This window comes from Rutilus rutilus, assembly GCF_951802725.1.
Source record: "Rutilus rutilus genome assembly, chromosome: 17".
Classification (NCBI taxonomy): Eukaryota; Metazoa; Chordata; class Actinopteri; order Cypriniformes; family Leuciscidae; genus Rutilus; species Rutilus rutilus.
Window position 1 is genome coordinate 27287438 of NC_140230.1, and position 20971 is coordinate 27308408.

The 20971-nt window shown below is 37.6% G+C and overlaps 1 protein-coding gene across 1 annotated transcript; it reads right to left on the reverse strand.

Annotated features, from left to right (window-relative positions):
- Nucleotides 1–7429: 7429 nt before the first annotated feature.
- On the reverse strand, nt 7430–9653 carry LOC311276255 (uncharacterized protein). Its single transcript, XM_084385825.1, has 2 exons — nt 9530–9653; nt 7430–9034 (listed from the first exon to the last, which is right to left on the reverse strand). Exon 2 carries the CDS (start codon nt 9030–9032, stop codon nt 8496–8498), a length of 537 nt encoding a protein of 178 aa, XP_084241951.1. The 5' UTR covers nt 9033–9034; nt 9530–9653; the 3' UTR covers nt 7430–8495.
- Between the last annotated feature and the right edge of the window lie 11318 nt (nt 9654–20971).

Sequence of the window (20971 nt, forward strand, 5' to 3'; positions counted from 1 at the left end):
GATTTGATTGGGCGGTTCAGTTCCGTCTAGTTGGGTTGCCATGTTGGAGAAATGCGTACTTTACTGCCTTGCTTTACCTTGAGATTCTTATACTATTATTTTGTGTGTGATACATGTATTCCCTGTGATATTTGTTCAAACAACAAAAAATTGTTCGAGAAATGCACTTTTACTTATTCAAGCCTGATATTGTGTATACAGCACTGACTGTGAGTGACCTCGAGGGGCAGTATTGCTCCACAGATAGTCACTCTTGCCTTTTGCATAGGCTACACATATTCTGTAGGTTACAACATTTGCAGATAACAAATAATAACAGTCTCTCCAACACCATACTGTTGCAACTGCTGCTACTGCCACCATCTGAATCTGAAATGCAACAGAATTAAGCATGTGCAGTATGAATATCTGAACCTTAAGTGAGTGAGATCATAAAATTATTTTTATTCTTTGATTTTTTTAAAGCTCCATCCATTCGACATCATTTGCCTTGTCATTTCGGTTGCATTAGCCCCCTGATGGGTGCCTGAATGGGACAATCAGCAAATCACTACCGGGAATACAGAAACAAGAACATCTATAGTGTGGTTCACGCTCATCTTTGTCTCCGATTTCTCTAAATGAATGCTTAATGCATTCTAATCGTGACCCTGTGTCATCAGAACTCTATCTGACTCTGTCTGAATGAGATAAGTGAATGAGTGATTAGGATGTAAATGCTTCCCTTGTCCCTCATTTCTCATGTAAATGCGCCCCTATCGTCCACCAAACCCATACCTTAATGAAGGCAGTGTCCTCTCCCGTCGACTTGACATTGGGATGCTGGTGTACTCACTGATAGGATCCGGACAGGATCACCCTGTCCACCCCACCCTCACTGTAATTCATATTCATGTAAAGCCCTGTTAATATTTTGGTGGGGTGTGCATCTTGAAAGGGAGGGGCTCCATTACAGATAATTGGACTGACCTTCAGTTGTATTTCAGCATCATACAGTACACTGACATTGACCGTCCTTTAGCAAACTTATATATTTAAAAGCCACATGGAATGCATTTCATCAGGCTCAGCTTTTTTGGAGATTGCAATGGCTCTGAGTTTAATTTGTCAGGTAACTTTGAATAAATCCAACGGATTGATAACCAGTTTTTCAGATGCTATAGCGATATGTTCTGTCCTTGGCTTCCAAGGTACATGAACTTTGTCGTACTGATATATTTCAATGTTTTTATGGAGATTATTTCAACCAAAAATTTTTTTGTCCAAGAGAAAGATTTTGTCCAAGTGGATTCAAAGTAAAGTCAACCAAATCACTGTCTATTTTGTTGTTCAGTTAGTGTGAATATAATAGTATTAATTAATATATTTTAATTTATACATATTTTGAATGTAATATATAATTAATTTATATTTTAAAATATATATTTTTTTGTTGAAAAACAATAATTCATAATAAATTTCTAGTCCACTCTCCAGTCTTGAATTTAAAGAAAAGAGGGATATAAATGTAGATTCCTCTTTAAATGTGGCTCAGATAGATTGAGAAGTGGTGAAGAAAAATGAGCCTGCACATGTGAGAAGAGATGAGGCCCATTAGACACTAAGGCTGGTAGTCTCTCCAGACATAATCTCCTTCACTCGTGCTCTTCTCCTGGCCGATCAATTACTACTGCCTCCTGAAACACTTTGGCGGGGGACACTCAAGCCTGGCAGCCCGCTTCATCATCAGCTTTCTGGGCTTGTTGCCTCAGGCCCATTTCTGCCACATAGAGGAGGAGATGAAGCTGTTTATGATGGTATAAGTGAGGATTTTTGGCTATTGAGATGTGTGTGTCCGCTCTTGACATGACACTGAGGCCACACACACTGTGACGCGCGCACACACACACACACACACACACACACACACACACACACACACACACACACACACACACACACACACACACACACACACACACACACACACACACACACACACACACACACACACACACACACACACACACACACACACACACACACACAGGGCTTCTTCACTGTAATTCCTTTCTGAACAGACTCATTATCTATAATTGTGATTCATGATCTACGTTTTACTAAGTTTCAGGCCCTTTTGTTCAGTTTTGTAGACCTGTCATAACATCTGCTGATGAAAACCAAGTGTTTTGGGAGATATATACATCGGTATATATTATAGAATGAATGGAAGATTATGAGGGCTGGACTGGGAGAATCTTTTAATATCCAGAGATATCTGGATTCATGTTTTTTAAAACACTTACTATTGGATTTATATAAAATATTAAATGTAAAATACAAAATTTAAGCATTAATATTTAATACCAGCCTAATGCATAGTCAAATGGTCAAAATTTAATAGGCAGTTCTCTAGAGCAAAGGTGTTCAAACTGCATGAGAACCCCCAGGGAAGAATAGAAATAGAGAAAAACAGCATACAAATCTGAACAAAATATTTTATAATAAATAAATACAATTTAAATTAAATATAAATTAGTAAATACAAGAGCAAATAAATAAATAAATGATTAATATTAATACAATTAATAAAACAGTACAGCACTATGAGTAGAAAAACAATGCAATAAACTTAATATAAACAATTTTTTTTTTTTTTTTACATATTTGATTAATTTATACAAGAAACTATTTCTTTTTGGTTTGGGGGACAGTTTGGGGGTTCCTTCGCATGAGGATGATAATATTTGGGCGTTTGTGGCACAATTTGTTTTTAAAAACCCTGCTCTAGAAAATGAAAAAATTTAACACTGCATTTAAGTCGCAATATTAGCATGTGTACTTGCTAGGAATCGAACCCATGACCTTGGTGTTGCTAGTGCGATGCTCTGCAAGATCATTCTTCTGTTTAATGAATACTGTGAATTTGGACGTAGCCTACTATTGTTTTCGCATTCTGTTTTCACCTACTATATTCTAGAGAAGTATGCATATCGGATGCAGGTTTACTGTAGTTTAGTCTGCCAGTGAGGGAAAATTGCACATCCACCATCTTCCAGAAGGGGGCAGGATTGCTCTGTGTATGCGTTATTAGCTGTAACATCCCTGACCACTAGAAACAGTCACACTTGGCTTCTGTTCATCTTCCTGCCCATCTCAATCTGTGGGATTTAGGTGTAATCCCCTGAGCATACAAACCTGCCCTCCAAACTCCTCCGTAACCGATCAAAGCCCATTGATCACCAAGTGCATCTGTCTTAAGACCACTACAAAGGTGTCAAAATATAACCCACAATGAGAAAACAAAACTGCACTGTTTAATATAGCTCATTATCTTCACAGAATCACTTCACCTCTCAGAGGCCCTTCACTTAAAACCCTGTCTCCAGTGAGCTATCCTGCCCTCAACGTTCACGGGCATTGGATTTTCATCTCAGTTGACTGGCTCTTTGCAGTTCACCTTCTCATGATCCCTCGGTTAAGAGTGAGATGGGCAGCGAGACGCAGAGCTGGAGGGTGGCCCTGACTCTGGGGGACGGGAGGGAGGGACTCTGCACAGTAACTCTGGAGAGGCACAGACTCACTGCTCTTCAGTGGAGAGGAGGAGAGGCACATTAATCATCCCAAGACATCTGTTCTTTCTGCTGCTTTAGAATTCTGTCAAAGCACTCCTGACTTCCCCCCTATTGCAGAACAGAAAAATGGTAAAAAGAAAAAGGAAAAAGCCAAAGATTCTCATCATGGTCAGACTGAGTGAAACATTAGATTTAAGTCTATGATCTTCACATTTCATTAAATTCCAATTCATTTTACTTGAGTCATTGACAGGCAGCTATAGTGAGCATTTAAAGTTGGCATGAAATGCAAGTATGCGATAGTCTTTTCTTTCCTATAGAGAGGTGCAGGGATTACATCAGATTCAGACAAGACTAATTCACCTCTGGTTTCCTTGAGATTTTCCTATGCGGTTTTTCAATTTATGAGTAAAATAAAGTCTGTGGGAAACATAACTTCACGATACTTTAACGCTTTGTTCTACAATGTAAATTACACACACCCATACCGAAAAAGCACATTTTGAAGCAGTTATGCACAGTTATGTTCAATTCACATTCAATTCACATTTCAATTCACATTCAATTCACATTCAATTCACATTTCAATTCACATTTCAAATCACATTTGATTCACATTCGATTCAATTCACATTCAATTCACATTCGGTTAAATTCAATTCACATTCAATTCAATTCACATTTCAATTCACATTCAATTCAAATTCGATTCACATTCGATTCAATTCAATTCACATTCGATTCAATTCACATTCGATTCACATTTCAATTCACATTCAACTCACATTCAATTAAATTAAATTCACATTCGATTCACATTCGATTCACATTCAATTCAATTAAATTTACATTCGATTCACATTCGACTCAATTCGACTCAATTCAATTCACATTCAATTCAATTAAATTCACATTCGAATCAATTCAATTCACAATCAATTCACATTCGATTCACATTCAATTCACATTCGATTCAATTCAATTCACATTCAATTCACATTCGATTCACATTCGATTCACATTCGATTCAATTCACATTCAATTCAATTCAATTCAATTCAATTCACATTCAATTCACATTCGATTAACATTCGATCCAATTCAATTCACATTCAATTCAATTCAATTCAATTCACATTTGATTCACATTCGATTCAATTCAATTCACATTCAATTCACATTCGATTCACGTTCGATTAAATTAAATTCACATTCAATTCACATTTCATTTAAATTCAATTCACATTTCAATTCACATTTCAATTCACATTTCAATTCACATTTGATTCAATTCAATTCACATTCGATTCAATTCAATTCACATTCGATTCACATTTCACTTCAATTTAAACTTTAATTCATATTCAATTCACATTCAATTCAGATTCAATTCACATTTCAATTCAAATTTCAATTCACATTCAATTCACATTCAATTCACATTTCATTTCAATTCACATTTGATTCAATTCACTTCACATTTCAATTCACATTAAATTCACATTTCAATTCACATTTGATTCAATTCAATTCACATTCGATTCACATTTCACTTCAATTTAAACTTCAATTCATATTCAATTCACATTCAATTCAGATTCAATTCACATTTCAATTCAAATTTCAATTCACATTCAGTTCACATTCAATTCAGATTCAATTCACATTTCAATTCAAATTTCAATTCACATTCAGTTCACATTCAGTTCACATTCGATTCACATTTCATTTCAATTCACATTTGATTCAATTAAATTCACATTTCAATTCACATTTCAATTCACATTCGATTCAATTCAGTTCACATTCAATTCACATTTCAATTCACATTCAATTCACATTTGATTCAATTCACATTTCAATTCACATTCAATTCACATTTCATTTTAATTCACATTCAATTAAATTCACATTCAGTTCAATTCACATTCATTTTAATTCACATTCACATTCAATTCAATTCAATTCACTTCACTTCACTTCACTTCACTTCACGTCACTTCACATTCAATTCAATTCAATTCACATTTTAATTCACATTCAATTCACATTCAATTAAAATCACATTTCATTTTAATTCACATTCAATTCAATTAAATTCACATTCAATTCACATTCATTTGAATTCACATTCGATTCACATTCGATTCAATTCAATTCACATTCAATTCTCATTTCAATTCACATTCAATTCACATTTCAATTCACATTCAGCTGCCACTCACAAAAAGATAAAATATTTGTATCTTTGTTGGCAACTGCCGCTAAGAGCCATGTTTGTGAAAGCGGCAGGATTTGGGGTGCACGAGCACCGCTTGTGCATCGCCTCTGTGCCACCAGCGAAACCGCCGCGTTTTGCTGCTTTCCACATATCTCCTATTGAAAATGAACTGGACACTCGCGACTGCCGTGTTCCGTGTGAAAGGGCCTTAAGAAGCACCAGTCTATGAGAAGCACGCAGGCAATTCGAAATTCGAGGAATTCAGAAATTACGGCGGACAATGACAGCGTTTTCTGTGTAGGCTACTGCTACAGTAAATTGAACATTAATCACGACGGAATAATAGCCGAACGATATGTTCAATTGTTTGCTGGACATTTAATTGACTAGTGTAGCCTACTTCAGACATAAACCAGCACCGCTTAGACGCAGAATTGCGTCTTCTCCTAAATTTAAATATATTTATACAAATAACGGCATTGATACAGTATAATGTCTAATCTTAACACGATGGAATACTAAGGCGATTATGTCTGTAAAGAGTTTGCCAAAGAAATGGGCTGTGTGTGTTTTTTGACAGTTGTTTAAATTAGATCTCTTGTCTTGACTAATGAAAAAGAAGACTATTGTAGGTTTGTTGTCCAGTGGCCATGTATTTTAAATTGCAGAAGCACATTAGACAGTAATGAGATATAATTTACACTAATGGCATTTCAGAAAATAGATTCTGATTTCTGACTATTCAGTAGGCCTATAGCTATATGTCTAAAAGCACTCCTGGTTTTTGGTGGCAGTGCTGCTTTGTTCATGTTCTTACATCATTCGTTTCATCCAGATATCCAAATCTTTGATTTGCAAAAAATTTGTCCACTCTTACTTCTGTCCATGATTTTAACTGTCCACTCACATTTTAAAGCTTATCCAGCTCTTTAGTGAATGTGTTGCAATTCTTGAATCATGCAAGGCTTAGACAGTTTACATCCATCACATTACGTCACAATAAACACAAATGTTTTTGTCCATTAGTAAGCATTGCAGTAATCTGTCACTGTTACTGTAGGCAGATGTTTACATTGTGCAAAATTATATTGTCAGAGTCTTCCCTTTTTTTTTTTTGATTTGTAGAACTGAAATTGTCTTGCATTTGCATTAATAAATAGAAGTAATGAATACAACCCATTAGCCCTTCTTCAGTGATTTTAATAATTTGAATTAAATCAGAATTAAAGTTGAAATGTATATTTTTTCCACCACTACATCATCAACTAAAATTGCAGAAATAATAAATGTTTTAAGAAATGTTAATGTTTCCTGATGGTTGGTCATACAGATAGTCCTGCCCCAAATTCAAACCATATATAATACACATACTGGTATTATATAAATATAATGTAAAGGAGTAGCTAATAAAGATTCGTATTAATTTTTTTAAGCTGTTCATGTAAATACTTTTATGTTTAAGATGCTGTAAATTTGTTTGTGTAACCCAGTTGCCAAATATAGTGTATAAGATAAGGTTTAACAAAAGAAAAAAAACTTTCGTTACTCACTTTCTCTCTTTCTAAGCCAATCGAAATGCTGTAGGCTATTGTCTTTGTCCCGCCATGCTGCATATTGTTCATTGGTTGAATCGGCTCCGTGCCGATCCATATACAAAACAGATCGCACTAAGTAGACAGAGAGAGAGAGAGAGAGAGAGAGAGAGAGAGAGAGCGAGCACACATCTTACTGCTGATCCAGGAAAAGTTATATAGGCTATATATATGGTCTACTTGGAAGATCGTGTGAAATTGCATCGATTGTTTATCCTTTATTAATATTCTATTATTGATCGGGTTCCTGTGTATCTTGGTCGGGTCTTTTCATCAGGAATTCTGTTCGTTAATCTGTAAGGAGTGTGAAACCGTCGATGGCGAGCCACCCAACTGGATCTTCTGGAGTCTCCGCAAACTTGATCTTTAAATTCTGAAACATTACGTGGTAGGACTGTTACCAACAAGGAATCTAGCAGACATTGGAAAATAGTTTTGATGCTTGCTTAACTACCTTTGTAAGACTGGCGAACTGGTCGTATACAATACACATACAATGATAAACGCACACACCAATATCCGTTTCAGAAAGGGGGTTTATTACATTTTATTTTAACGCCGGCTACATTCTTTTGTGACTCTGTACAATATTATTTTCCTACTAAAGTTACATTGAAACTGTTACAGTGCGAACCTAGAGTTGTGTATTTACCTGTAAATGGGTTACATTTGTATTGTATTTTTCAGTGTATATTTAAACATACAAAAATGTACATTTAGCCTAAGTGCTAAGAACACCAATGAACACAATTAGATCAGGCTACATATTAAGCTTGGAAAGTAGACAACTTATTAACAAAGAATTGCACAGGATGCACAGTTCACCTTAAAGCCTATATTTATGATATAATATGACCAAAATTAGGCACATGTTAATCATTTAAACAGTAAACCCACCCAGGTTCAAAGTCCACGTTCAACTTCATGGAGGAAGTTACTAAATTGTTTCATAGCATGTGATGGAGAGAAAAAAATGTAGAAGTGGTATAGAAGTATAGAAAAAAAAAAGAAGAAGAAGTGAAAGTTGTTTAAATAAATCTCTAGTAAACTGAAAGTGCAAAAGGTATCTGCTGTGGGGAAATAGTGGAAGCTAGTGGGGTAGTATACAGTGATTTTGTAATAAACGTCTCAGCTAAAAATGTTTTGAGAGATTATTGGGAAAACCTTCTGCGTTGAGTTCTGATGCCATCGTAAGTCATCGATGAGAGAGGTTCCTAATTGAAAAGTTCTAAGAGGATTATAGTGCTCTGATATGTAGATCTCTTCGATTTTTTTCTTGTTCATGTTGAGTTTCACAATGACTCTGTCCATGTTGCTCAGTTTATTATGTGGATCATAGTACTTCCTTACTTCATAGGGAAGATCCTCAGAGTGTGGGTAGTGAAGGTTTCCTATGGTGAAGTAGGAATATGTATGTTTTTCCTTCAGTGGAGGGAGCAGAGACTCGCTGTTTTGAAACACATGGAACCCAAACTCTTCAGCCTCAGGATTGCAGAGAGCCACCATGTTATTGTCAATGCAATTTTTCACATACCACTTAACTAGAGCAAGTCCGTGTCGGGGTGGTGGAGTTCCAAATCCAGTCTCCTTTAGCTCCTCTTCAGTGTTTAATGTTTCAATGGTGATGACCAAGATGGCAAACAAAAGGCTGAGATGTTTTATCATTTCTGTATGAAGTTTGCAGGGAGAATGATATATTAATTTAACATCGAAACAGCTGGAAAAAATGACTAAAGCCTTAGAGTCAACATTAAATCACAATTCACCTTATTTACTTTCTTAATGCACATTCCCAGCTAACAGGGAACATTCTCAGAACTTTGGCTAACATTCTGGCAAGGTTCCCTCAAAGTTATATTCTATATACTGATACTAGGATACTGATCTGAGTAAGAGTATTGTCAACAATCCTTTCCCCCCTTTCTATTCTATTACATGTTTTTATCATGTTGGCATGAATAGAATGTCTTGTACCTGCTTTTCCTGTTGGTATTGTTATACATCTAGACATAAACTTGTTTAAATTAACAGGAACAGACACTTTTAAATTCCAGAGTGTTTCTTGCATCTCATTTACAGTTTTTGGAACCTGTGCAGAGCTTTTTTAAACAAAGAATAACAGCAAAAATCGTACACTCTGTTAAGATGTCATGTTAATTTACCTGAATGATGCAGCAGAACGTGGGTTTGGAATTTCTTGAGGAGGCTGTGTATATTTTGTAAGGCTAACTGCGGTCTTATAGAATGTGGGCCCTTGGTTTGAGAGTTACGTTTTTCAGGCTCATTTTCTCGCCCTATCTAAGAGGAAGTGGTTAAATATGTGAAGTCTACATGACAGATGTGTTCTGCCCTGTTGCCCGGTCTCAGTTCCGGATTATGAATTATCAAAATGCATTCATCTTAATCCTAACAGCTCTGATTCAATTCAAAACATGACAGCTGTGAAATTAAAATACATAATGTGGTGACTGAAAAGAGAAAAAACACATTTCTTCTTCCCTAGAGAAAAGCAAATGGCATGCGATAACCTACAGGATCTGTGCTTTGAGATTTTTTTCAAAGAATATCTGCAGGTGGAAAGTCCAGTTTCTGTTCATGTCTAAACTCCCTTTCAGGCAATTCAGTTCACTCGTGGCTGTTTTGGAAACCCCCTCCCTGGCAGCTATTTTCTGTGTAGGTAATAGGCATGTAAGTGCAACTCTTGAAATCTGTTTAAAAGAGTGAGATGTCCATAACTTTGTCAAGATAATATTTTAATAACATTTTTCAAATTAGCTATAAAATCGGACAACAATGGTATCATACATTTGAGCTCAAAACCACATTTTTTTTCAAGAAGGTCCAGCTAATGTGCTTTTTATATTTTTGAGTAAGCAAACTATTCAAAAGTTGAGTGTCTTTTATATTGCAGAATGTTATTTTCAACAATATTTTGCCGTATATATTACATGTTTATGACATAAATAGCATATTATTCCACTCTTTCCCTTCACTTTCACCATATTTTACCAGAAATTAATTGGTTTAGTACATGCCTTGATGTGGGCAGTGACAGTTACTTTCCTGCACACATTTCATGTAAAACAGAAATGTGGCTTTTCTCTTCACTGTTTGCTCATTGCAACTCTCAGTGTCATATCAAAGCTTCCCAACTTCATTACAAATTGATTATACTTTTAAATTATCCCAGCATGGCAAACAAGCCCAGCTTTTAGAGGAAGGTATGAATAAAAAAGAGACAGCAAAGAGAGAGTGAGAGAGCAGGCATTAGCATTTCATTTCGACAGATTTAACACCAAATAATGTTCCATTTTGCAGCATTTATTTATTTATTTTGCCATCTTCCTGCTTACATTGATGCGCGCATAAAAACTTGCTTGGCTAATCTCCCTGGCAACGTGGCCGTTCTTGCTCTTGGGTAGTTGCTTTAATTCCTCTGGTGTATGTATACACGACTTTAGGGTCACACCGTATTAGTTCCCCCTGCCTCTGGGTGCTATAAGCCATCCAGAGCTGCACTGAGTATAAAGATCAGTTTCTTCCATTTCATGCCGGGTGTGACCTGAAGTTAACCAGCTGAGCCCTACTGAAACGACTTGCTGGAATACAAACTCTGGGGCGAATTCTCCTAAAAAAAAGAACCGTTCCCACTTCCCACTAACAGAGTTGTTTATTTGTGTGCATTGTTTAAGTAGCCAAATTATTAATGAAATATTTGAAAAAAAGTAATGATAAAAAACATTGCATGCTGTGCTTGTTGTGGATGATGCAGCAGACTACTGTGATCTAGTGTACTTTATTGAATTAGCTCTTCAAAATGCATTTAATATAACTTATTCAGAGCAGCGCCATGACAGGTATGAAAGCGAGGCTGTGAGGGATAGACTAACAGTGTTTTCAATGGCATCACCTGTCAAACGCTGTATAAAGCTCCTATGCCGTGTTTACACCTGGTATTAAGATGTGTTTTGGTCAATTGGATCACAAGTGGACGACGCTAAATACAGGTGTAAATGGGGTCTAAAATGTTTTGGACTTGTCCGCTTTCGTCCACTTCCAGAGGTAGTTGAAGACGCATTGACTAAGTTTCTAATTATTTTTTTGCTCATGTAGTCGAATGCGTTCAAACAGCCACAAAAGACTGCTTTCTCTCCGCCTATACTGACCTAATGCGTAAACATTATGGGAAGCGTGCTAGCCATATGGTATTTAAACTTTGTTGGCTGGAGACCCAAGTTCGATTTGAAAACGAAAAACGTACTAAGCACAATGTCCTCTCACCATTCCTGATTTGTAACACAACACCCATTCAATCTGCGAGTGAAGCGGCACTTTTGATTAAGAGGGCTGATCTGTGGACTGCTACTGGGACCAAGTTGGGGTTTGATCAACCCCGGCTGGGTCGCCTGGGTGAGGGTGTATGATGTTGCGAGACCCGAATCACCCAATGATCCCAGGATACATCACTGAGGATGCATCCCAGTGCATCCATGAGATGTTTCTGCATAGTGCACTACTTTTATTCATTTTAATAATTAATCAAGAACTGCAACAATTTTACTTATGTTATTTTTAGGCTCAAAGGTGTGGGTGTTATTGCTTCTCTATTATTTGAAACAGCTGGTTAGCCCTCAGTTAGCAGGGAATATAAAAGTTAGTTTAGATCACCATGGAGTTGAAGAGTTTGATGCAACCCTAATGAAGTGATATTAGGAAGACGTATGTTGTGCACTCAGCCATCTAATGTATTTCCAACCAGCTACGACTTCATCTGACGAACCCACTGAAGACTGAGTAGAAGCCACTTCTTGTTGCACTTTTGTGAACGTATATATATTTATATCTCTGATGAATTGACAGCCGAGTCCCACTGAGGCACAATAGGAACACAAGCTGGTGGATTTTTTAGTGTCTGTCTGCATTGACTGCGGGGGCTAGAGAGGCAGTAAAAACTCTCTCATAAGCGTGTTTGACACTTCTATCGCAGTGCTGCCAAGCGCTCCAGGGTCTGCTTTATATTTTATCCCCTCACTGCAGTGTCAGCCTGCACGAGAAGGCACTTTTTAAATTGCTCTGCACACTCGATTTACACTGTGTTTCTCCCCAATGAAACGGGTCTCCATCAAACCCACAGCAGAAACCATATGTGTAATCACTCTTACATGTAGTCACATTTAAGGAATCTGGAGTGCATCATCATATTGCATGTCTGATGTGTGCTTGCTTTTGCAGAGGGAGAGTGGTTTTAGGTGGTTCTGCTTATAATATTTATGCTACATGTCTTGTATGTATATGTAAGTGTAGGGGAGAAACTTGTTGAGTTTCAGCTTGGGTTCAGGTCAAGAAGGTCTATATTTTGTGAAGATAGATATGTTAGCAATCCCATTTATTTAGCCATTACTCTTGTCTTCAGTATCACATTATACTTCTGAAATCATTCTGATATTCTGATTTGAGTATTTTCAGGGTTTGGTCAGGTTCTATCTAATGCTGCCTTTGCTTCTGACAAACAATAGACCTGAAGGAATTTGTTTCCATACAGTGACTGTGAAGAGCGGATGTGTGATTTTCTAATCTGTCTGTCTAGGATGTTTACATGGACAGGGTTGCCAACTCTCACGCATCTGGCGTGACACTGACGCTTTCAGCATCAATCTCACGCTCTCACGCACACGCAAGAAATGTCACGCCAAAATCCATTTTTCTCCCCTCTCAATCCGTTAATTTTCTGTTGATGACTAGACCAGTGGCGTTTTCTTGCGGAGGCCAAGGGAAGCCAGGCTTCCTCACTTTTTCAGAATATAATCGTCATTTAATAAACACTTTTGTTTTCACAGTTTACGTAATCCTTCTGTCATCTCCTCATCGTCTCTCTTCATTCATTACTGAGTGTTTTATGATGTGTAAAACAGCGCCCCTATAAAAGTGACATGGTGAATGAGCGTTGAAAACATGGTACTGCACCCTGTGTCTGTGAGGAGGCCAGGCTGAGTTGGCATCCCTTGATAGAAAAAAAAAAAGAATGATTAACCAATCAGGTGACGCTATTGTCACGACACTGCTCCCCTGTGATTGGTCAGGACAGTGTCAAGGGAAGCCATGAACTTGTTGGCATCAGGCCAATCACATCACGTTATCATCGTCAATGAATGAATGAATGAAATAGCAGAAGATTTGTGGTTTTGTGCCCATCTTTTTAATTCCTTTATTTATTGACCATACACTCAAAACAAAACAGACACATTTAAATGTAAGCCTTACAAACAACCTTTTCACACGTAAGTTTTTCAAGGCGACCGTTATTGATCGTAGTATCACTTTATGGTTCCCATGGAGACGCTTTCATTGCTTGTCACTGTCACACCGCAGGCACAATAGCGCTGAATGATCAGCTTTTATTTCCTTTTTTAATTCAAAATTTCACAAATTGATTAGCTATAGCTGGATATATCTGATATTCCGATTGTCAAATATGTGCAAGAGGATGTGTTTTGTTGTTCAAACACCTTTATAACAATCGCGTTAGTTGAGCTGTATGCGCAACATATTTTAGGTATCTACGTGCTCAAAGTGTTGGATTGTAACAAGCGTAAGTCCCGGTAAGATGATGCTGGGCGCTCTAATAGTTCATCCAAATAGCAACATATAAATGGTAACGTATGATTTTCTGCCCCCACCCCTTAAAACACACAGCTTAGAGGTTGTGTCTTAATTGGCTTCCTCAGAAATTTTCCCCACGCCACGCCACTGGACTAGACCACAGCGTATGAGGAGTTTAAGGCCCACAGCTGTAACATCTGCCTACAACGTTCTCACTGCAGTATTCTCTGATCGTTGATTCGCTGAAAACCTTGCACCTGATACGTCAGTTGCGTGTGAAAAGTTCAGAGAGAGTTCAGAGCATTGGTTCGGAGTCGGAGCCCACTGATGCGCGTTTGAAAGTTTGGATGACAATCAAGGTAAGCAGATAATAAAATGGTGTGCCTTTCACTACAGACGTAGCCTTGCCTAATCAGTCTGTGTGCCGAGAGTACAGACTTCAACTATAGTTGCGAACGTTGTCTGACGTGCGTTATGTGGGCTAGCTAATTGCTCAATAAAAATAGGCTCATGGTACAAATTACGTTTTGGCAAATCGGGCAAGTGGCATTTTAAAATTCCCCAAATGATCAAAGGTTGCCCAGATTGTGTTGAGCCTGCCACACTCAAATGTGGATGCTGAGCGAACCTTTTCAGTTATTGGCCTAAACAAGACTGATACCAGGAACAGACTGTCACTTGATGGCACCCTGTGAGTGATGGGAAGTTCGGATCATTTTACTGACTCGCTTGTTCGATCTCGTTCATTAAAATTAACGAATCTTTTTTGAGTCATTTCGTTAATTTAAGGGACTTTAAATGTTATACTTTTAACAGCCAAATTCCCCGAACACATCCACCTATGCAGTCTTTATCATATTCTGAATTAAGAAATCATTATAATGCAGTCAAAAATAATTTACAGGGAACATAAATAATTACTTTACCTTCCGAGTCTTTCGTTCATGTGTCACGTGACAGACGCAATGAACGTTCATGAACGGATTGAACCCTGCTTCAGATACGAGCCTCCTGCAGAGGTAGTGAAGCAGGCCAACACTGCCACTGTGGCATAGGCTACAACAGGCCTAATGTGTGAAACTTGTGTTGTGGTTTTCTGGGGAGGTGGAGTTACTATTATGTGTCCTTTTCGTTTTGAGATTTTTTATTGGTTTGATGTTGTTGTTTTACATGTTTTTTATTTAATCACCTCTATCTTTATTTTTTTTATAGTGCAATCAATAAATTAATTGTACATTTTGAAAAAACTTTTCCATTCTATTAGTTTTTTTTCTTCTTTTTTTTCATAAATCAGGGTTTATACTAAGTAAACAAGGACTGACATTTTTAAAATTAGGGTTAGGGTTACACGCCCGCACTGATGTTTTACAGAGTCTCACTCCAGCCAAAGTCTCAAAGTTGGCAACCCTGCATCGGTCATGTAGAATCAATCATAGTGTAATGTTGATTCAGTAGCATTACTATTGATTTTTTGTTCAACAGTTTCAACATTAATTGAGGGTGCAAAAGTGATGTTGATAAAATATCACTTTGTAATGTTGAATCAATACTATTACCGTTGATTTTTGGTTGAAATCTCAACATTGCTTCACCATTAACTGAGGGTGCAAGAGTGATGCAAAAACAACATCACTTTGTAATGTTGAAGCAATATTAACACCACTGATTTGTGGTTGAAATCTGAAAATTATTTCAATATTAACCGAGGGTGCAAAAGTGACGTTGAAACAACAACGGAGTGACGCTAAAGCAACATCACTTTGTAACGTCATTTCAATATAATCAGCGTTGACGCATCAACACTGACTCAACATTGTTTCAATGGTTACATGCTATCTGGGATATGTTCCAATTGACAATATTTTGCTAACAAATAGAAAGTGCATTATTACTGCCACTACGTGCCAATTGAGACAGGAAATATCTTCTACCTGGCAAATTAGGGCTGAGTGGTGTGGCTAATATCTTATATTATGGTATGAGTAGTTTAATCTTAAAGAAATGGTATACACAGCCATACCACACGTATTCCTAATTTTGCATAAAACAATCTATTTATGTGAAGTGTTGTCACTTGTGAATATCAAGTGGCTCATAATTTCTTTTACAAACTCCCACCTATTAAGCAGCAAGACAACAACTTTAGTGAAGTATACTCAATCTGATCTGTTTAATTGTCCTTCTATTCTCTTCTTTGAATAATGATCGAAAGCATCTTTGTCATACGAAAAATATGTTTTGCAATCATTTAATTCAAATGAGGGTTCAATTCGGCATGTTATTTCTATTCGTCAAACCGTGCTTTGCAACAGGCCACAGTGCTACCACACAAAAAACCTAGCATTTGAAGAACAATCTCGTTGTCTGTGTAATCAAAGGTATACTATAATCTGTGCCATTTGGCAAATAACAATTAAAGTGAATCAAGCTGGTGAACACCAGTTAGCAAAATGAAGTCACAGCAAAATAAATAAATAAATAAATAAATAAAGTAAATGGATGACACATGCCAATTATATTCCTTTATATGGTGGGAGTGTATCTGTCCGTGTTTGTGCGTCCCTGTGCCAGCAGACCATTAATTGATAGGCTTTTAGTGTGTGTGTTAGTGAGAGAGGGATGTGGCGGAGTGGCAGGTTGCCAAGCATGTCGATGTGGGCAGATAAAAAACAATGGGAGAAAAATAGGGAGCGAGACCTCCCTGAGGCCAAGAGGGAGTAAGCTATAAAGAGCTAAATGAATACTAATGGAAAGATGATTGGCACAGAAGATAGGACACAAATGGAAGGGCACGAGGACAGGGCAGGGATGACGAGTGATCCCATAAAAAAATGCTACAGCCTTGCCTTTGTAGAGGTCAGTGTAAAAACACTACACATTTTGACTCTGATTTGGCCGTGGGAGCTTGAATAACAAGTTGTTTTAGTATAAGAATAAGAAACCCTGCGGGACTTGGTTTTTAGCTCACCCACCTGGAAAGATGCTGAGCCGACCTGAGAACAATGTAATGAGGGTTTGAGTCTAGGATGTGTCTCCACAACTTTTTTAAATTAAATGCTTGGGTCAGGGCTTGATATCAAGAATTTGTATTTCGGCGAGTGATGACGTCATTGTTGATATCAAGAATGAATATTTTTACTAGTGGAAATATAATTCCTGATTTCAAAAATTGCCATTGTTACTAGTAAAAATCCAATTCCTGATATCAAGAATTAGCATTTTAACTAGTGAAAATAGAATTGTTGATATCAAGAATTCATATCCTCGGAATGAATAAAAGTCAAAACGGCTGCCATAGATTAGGCAGTATTGGATATTGTTATATGTGAGATGGCGTATTGCTAAACTTAGAATTTCATGGCAGTTACATTCAATCATTTTCCCACTAACCCAGGGTTTCTCAAACTCGGTCCTGGAGGGCCACTGTCCTGCACAGTTTAGCTTCAACCCTGATCAAACACACCTGAGCAAGCTAATCAATGTCTTCAGGATCACTAGAAACTCACAGCTAGGTGTGTTTGATCAGGGTTGGAGCTAAACTATGCAGGACAGTGGCCCTCCAGGACCGAGTTTGAGAAACCCTGCACTAACCCATTCCAATTCATTTCCACTCAAGGGTCATCTAAACCATGGGGCCATTTTTGCCAGCAGCCATATCACCCTGTAGCCCAGGACTGGTTGCCCACTGAAGCTAAGCAGGGTTGAGCCAGGTCAGTACCTGGATGGGAGACCTCCTGGGAAAACTAGATTGCTGCTGGAAGAGGTGTTAGTGAGGCCAGCAGGGGGTGCTCACCCTGTGGCCTGTGTGAGTCCTAACACCCTAGTATAGTGATGGGGACACAATACTGTCAAAGAGCACCGTCCTTCGGATGAGACATTAAACCTAGGTCCTGACTCTCTGTGGCCATTACAAATCCCAGGATGTTCCTCAGAAAAAAGAGTAGGGGTGTAACCCCGGCATCCTGGCCAAATTTGTCCATTGGCCCCTGTCCATCATGGCTTCCTAATCATCCCCATACATACTGATTGGCTTCATCACTCCATCAATAAGCTGGTATGTGGAGGGCGTTCTGGCGCAGGTGGATGCTGCATATTTGTGGTTGAGGAGATTCATAAATGAACATTAAATAAATGTAACAAATTATTATTTTTATTATTATTAATGACTGTTTGAATGCTGGGGCTTTTCTGAGCACTTTGTTTTAATGGCTTGAGTACAGCTGCATGGTATTTTAATATTTCTTAAAGAGGAAATTTATTACAGTGGATAAAGGGGTCAACCATAAGAACTCGAGTGCCCGCTCAAGTGCCATTTTTCCATTCATTTTTTCCTCAATCTTTTTTTAAGAATATTCATGAGCTCTTAAGTATACTTATTATGAATTGACACTAAGACTCAAAATTTGTTATGGAACTGTCCAGTTGTCTGATGAAAATGAAATCTGCTGCATTAATTAATGCCGTAGTCACCCGTCAACATGAATAAAACTGGTGAGACTTGAGGTCCGTAATAACAAATGGTTTACACTGGTGATTTTACAGCCTGGACCTTTTTATGCAAACTTGAGAAGATCAGTGAAATATTGTGGCTGGGGGTCCATTTTACAACTTCCAAATGTTTCATTCTAGTGAAAATGGCTTAATCAAAGCAAACTGAACCACAAAGATGTGATGCATTAACTGATTATTTAATTGTGGACTGTTTTGAATGGTCTAGAAGACTGTTCAAATGCTTTACCAATCATTCTAACATTGTTAAAGGAGAACTCCAGTCAATTTTAACATTGAGCTCATTTTTTTGTAAATTTGGAGTGCTGTCAGTACAGAGAACAACGACAAAAATCGGTGTTGCCTACACCGTGTTATCCTCTTTTTAAAATTTGCACCCTGTTGACTTAAATGGGGCAAGTTTTAAACCTGCTTTTAGCCTCTTAACATACTTGATGTGTCATTACAAGTGCACCAGCCATGTGAGTGATTCCTTCAGAGTGAATACGGTGAATCTGACTGCAGTAGATGTGAAAGATATGAATAAAAGTGATGTTAATTCAGCCAGCGCACATACCTGTATTTACTTCCTGTTTTCGGTCGAAGTCCACAGTAGTCGATTGTCGAACTCATCCGATCCAATATTCACGCGTGTGAACTCGATTTATATTATATTTATATTGTGACTTTAAGGGCAAGATTTACCAACAGCTTGCGCCAGTGCAAACCCTCTTTTGGCGTTAAAAACTACTGTCAGGAATGACTAAAGACACATAGTGAGAAATTAGAAATAATTTGTTCACTTTCAGATGCAAAATTTAACGCAGGAGAGTATTCAAATGAATCATGCCACGTGATTTACTAAAGGCTGGCCCCCACTAAAAGAGTTATTTTTTTTATTTATTTTTTATTTTCAAAATGTGAGAGACCACAAACATGATGATAGAAAAATCATAGATTTAACAGTTTTTGTTCCTATAGTTTGTGGAATGCTGTGATGTGACCAAGACAGAACACCACACACAAACAGATTCCATTAACAAACAACCAGAGTCCTGACTGTGAAAATGAGAAATCTCGCAACAATCTCTCATGGTCAAACGTAACTTTAGAGTAAACAAACATGGCGGACGACGGGCAAGAAGAAATGGCGCTAACAGTGTTTGGACTGCTTTTTACAGAAAATTGCGAAAAAAAGAAAGAAAAAGGTTTGAATGAAGTTGTGTTATGCTTCTTGTCTTCCGTCAGCTCATTTTCTGATTGGGTATCGTTTCCACAATCTACAGAGTGTGCGCGAGTTTGTTCTCGTGGTTCCCCTCACACAACAGGATTTATGATTGTAAATATTCAATATGTTGAATATTTACGATTTGAGATCGGTTCACTCTTAATCACAGGAAAATCTGATAAAATAATCTGTAGAACCATCAAGATAATCTGGACTTTACCTATTGTCGGATTGGGCCCAAAATTGACCCGATTATCTTGTAGTGTGTGGGTGCCTTAATGTAGTCAATTTACCAGTATTTGTGCCATGATTTAATGCCCCAAAAATGTCTTAACCCATTTTGCGCTTGAAATGGCTGTGATAGTTGCTGCTAGGAGGAGGCATTGCTGAGAATAGTGAGGAGAGAATTTTCTCCACTCTTGTTAATTTACTTGGAATGCCAGAGGAAGACGTTATCCGAACATATCGATTACCAAGCCACGTTATTTTTTAATTTGCTGCGACCCTATGCTAATTTTCGTTGCTCTCGGAAGATTGCCTTGGTCATTATGGAAATGAGCTGGCTGCGTCTGTGTTCTTTAATTTGCACATTGTCAGCAGATCAGCTGCAGAACTTTCCACTCCCATTTGCGCTTTTATGGGATTGCGGTCTCAAGCTATTTTGCACTGTTTAGTAAATCTGGCCAGAAGACATTTAAAATCCAGGACTGTCATTTTAATTATATAGCGTATTGTTGGGCATATTTAGTTAATAAATTTCAGTGTTTGATTTTAAGGGCATTTTTGCTTACTTTTGTATGATGTTGGTGTTGGGTCGCATGTTGATGTCCAATGTAAATCTGGGTCCTGAAGCAAAACTAAGTGAGAACCACTGCACTAAAATATGAGAGACTAAAAAAATTGATTTACACCGCCCCAAGTTTGACTTAAATAAAATGGCATTTCCAGAGTTTCCAGCTAAATAGACAAGAGTCTATTTTAGACTCTCATGTCGGTAGTGAATATCAAAGGCAGATGAAAAGGAGATGAGTTCAGTCCCTCTCGCCCAATGAAATCTAGCACAGCTTAATGATCTAAGAATCCCATCAAAACTAAACGGCCACATCTATCGCCTGCTCTTTCAACACATTCCACGCACTTTTTAACATTAGATTAAGCGATAGCTTTCTGAACAAAGTCTGAATTTACTGTCCAAAATGAGAAACACATTGATTTGTTCCTGTCGCTGAGCCTGGGCTTTGAGATGAATTTATTTTTGTAGAGAAGAAAATAAATGATGGTGGGGGAA

Coding starts and splice junctions, on each gene's coding strand:
- LOC311276255 (XM_084385825.1), bottom strand. CDS start 9,032: ATGATAAAACATCTCAGCCTTTTGTTTGCCATCTTGGTCATCACCATT.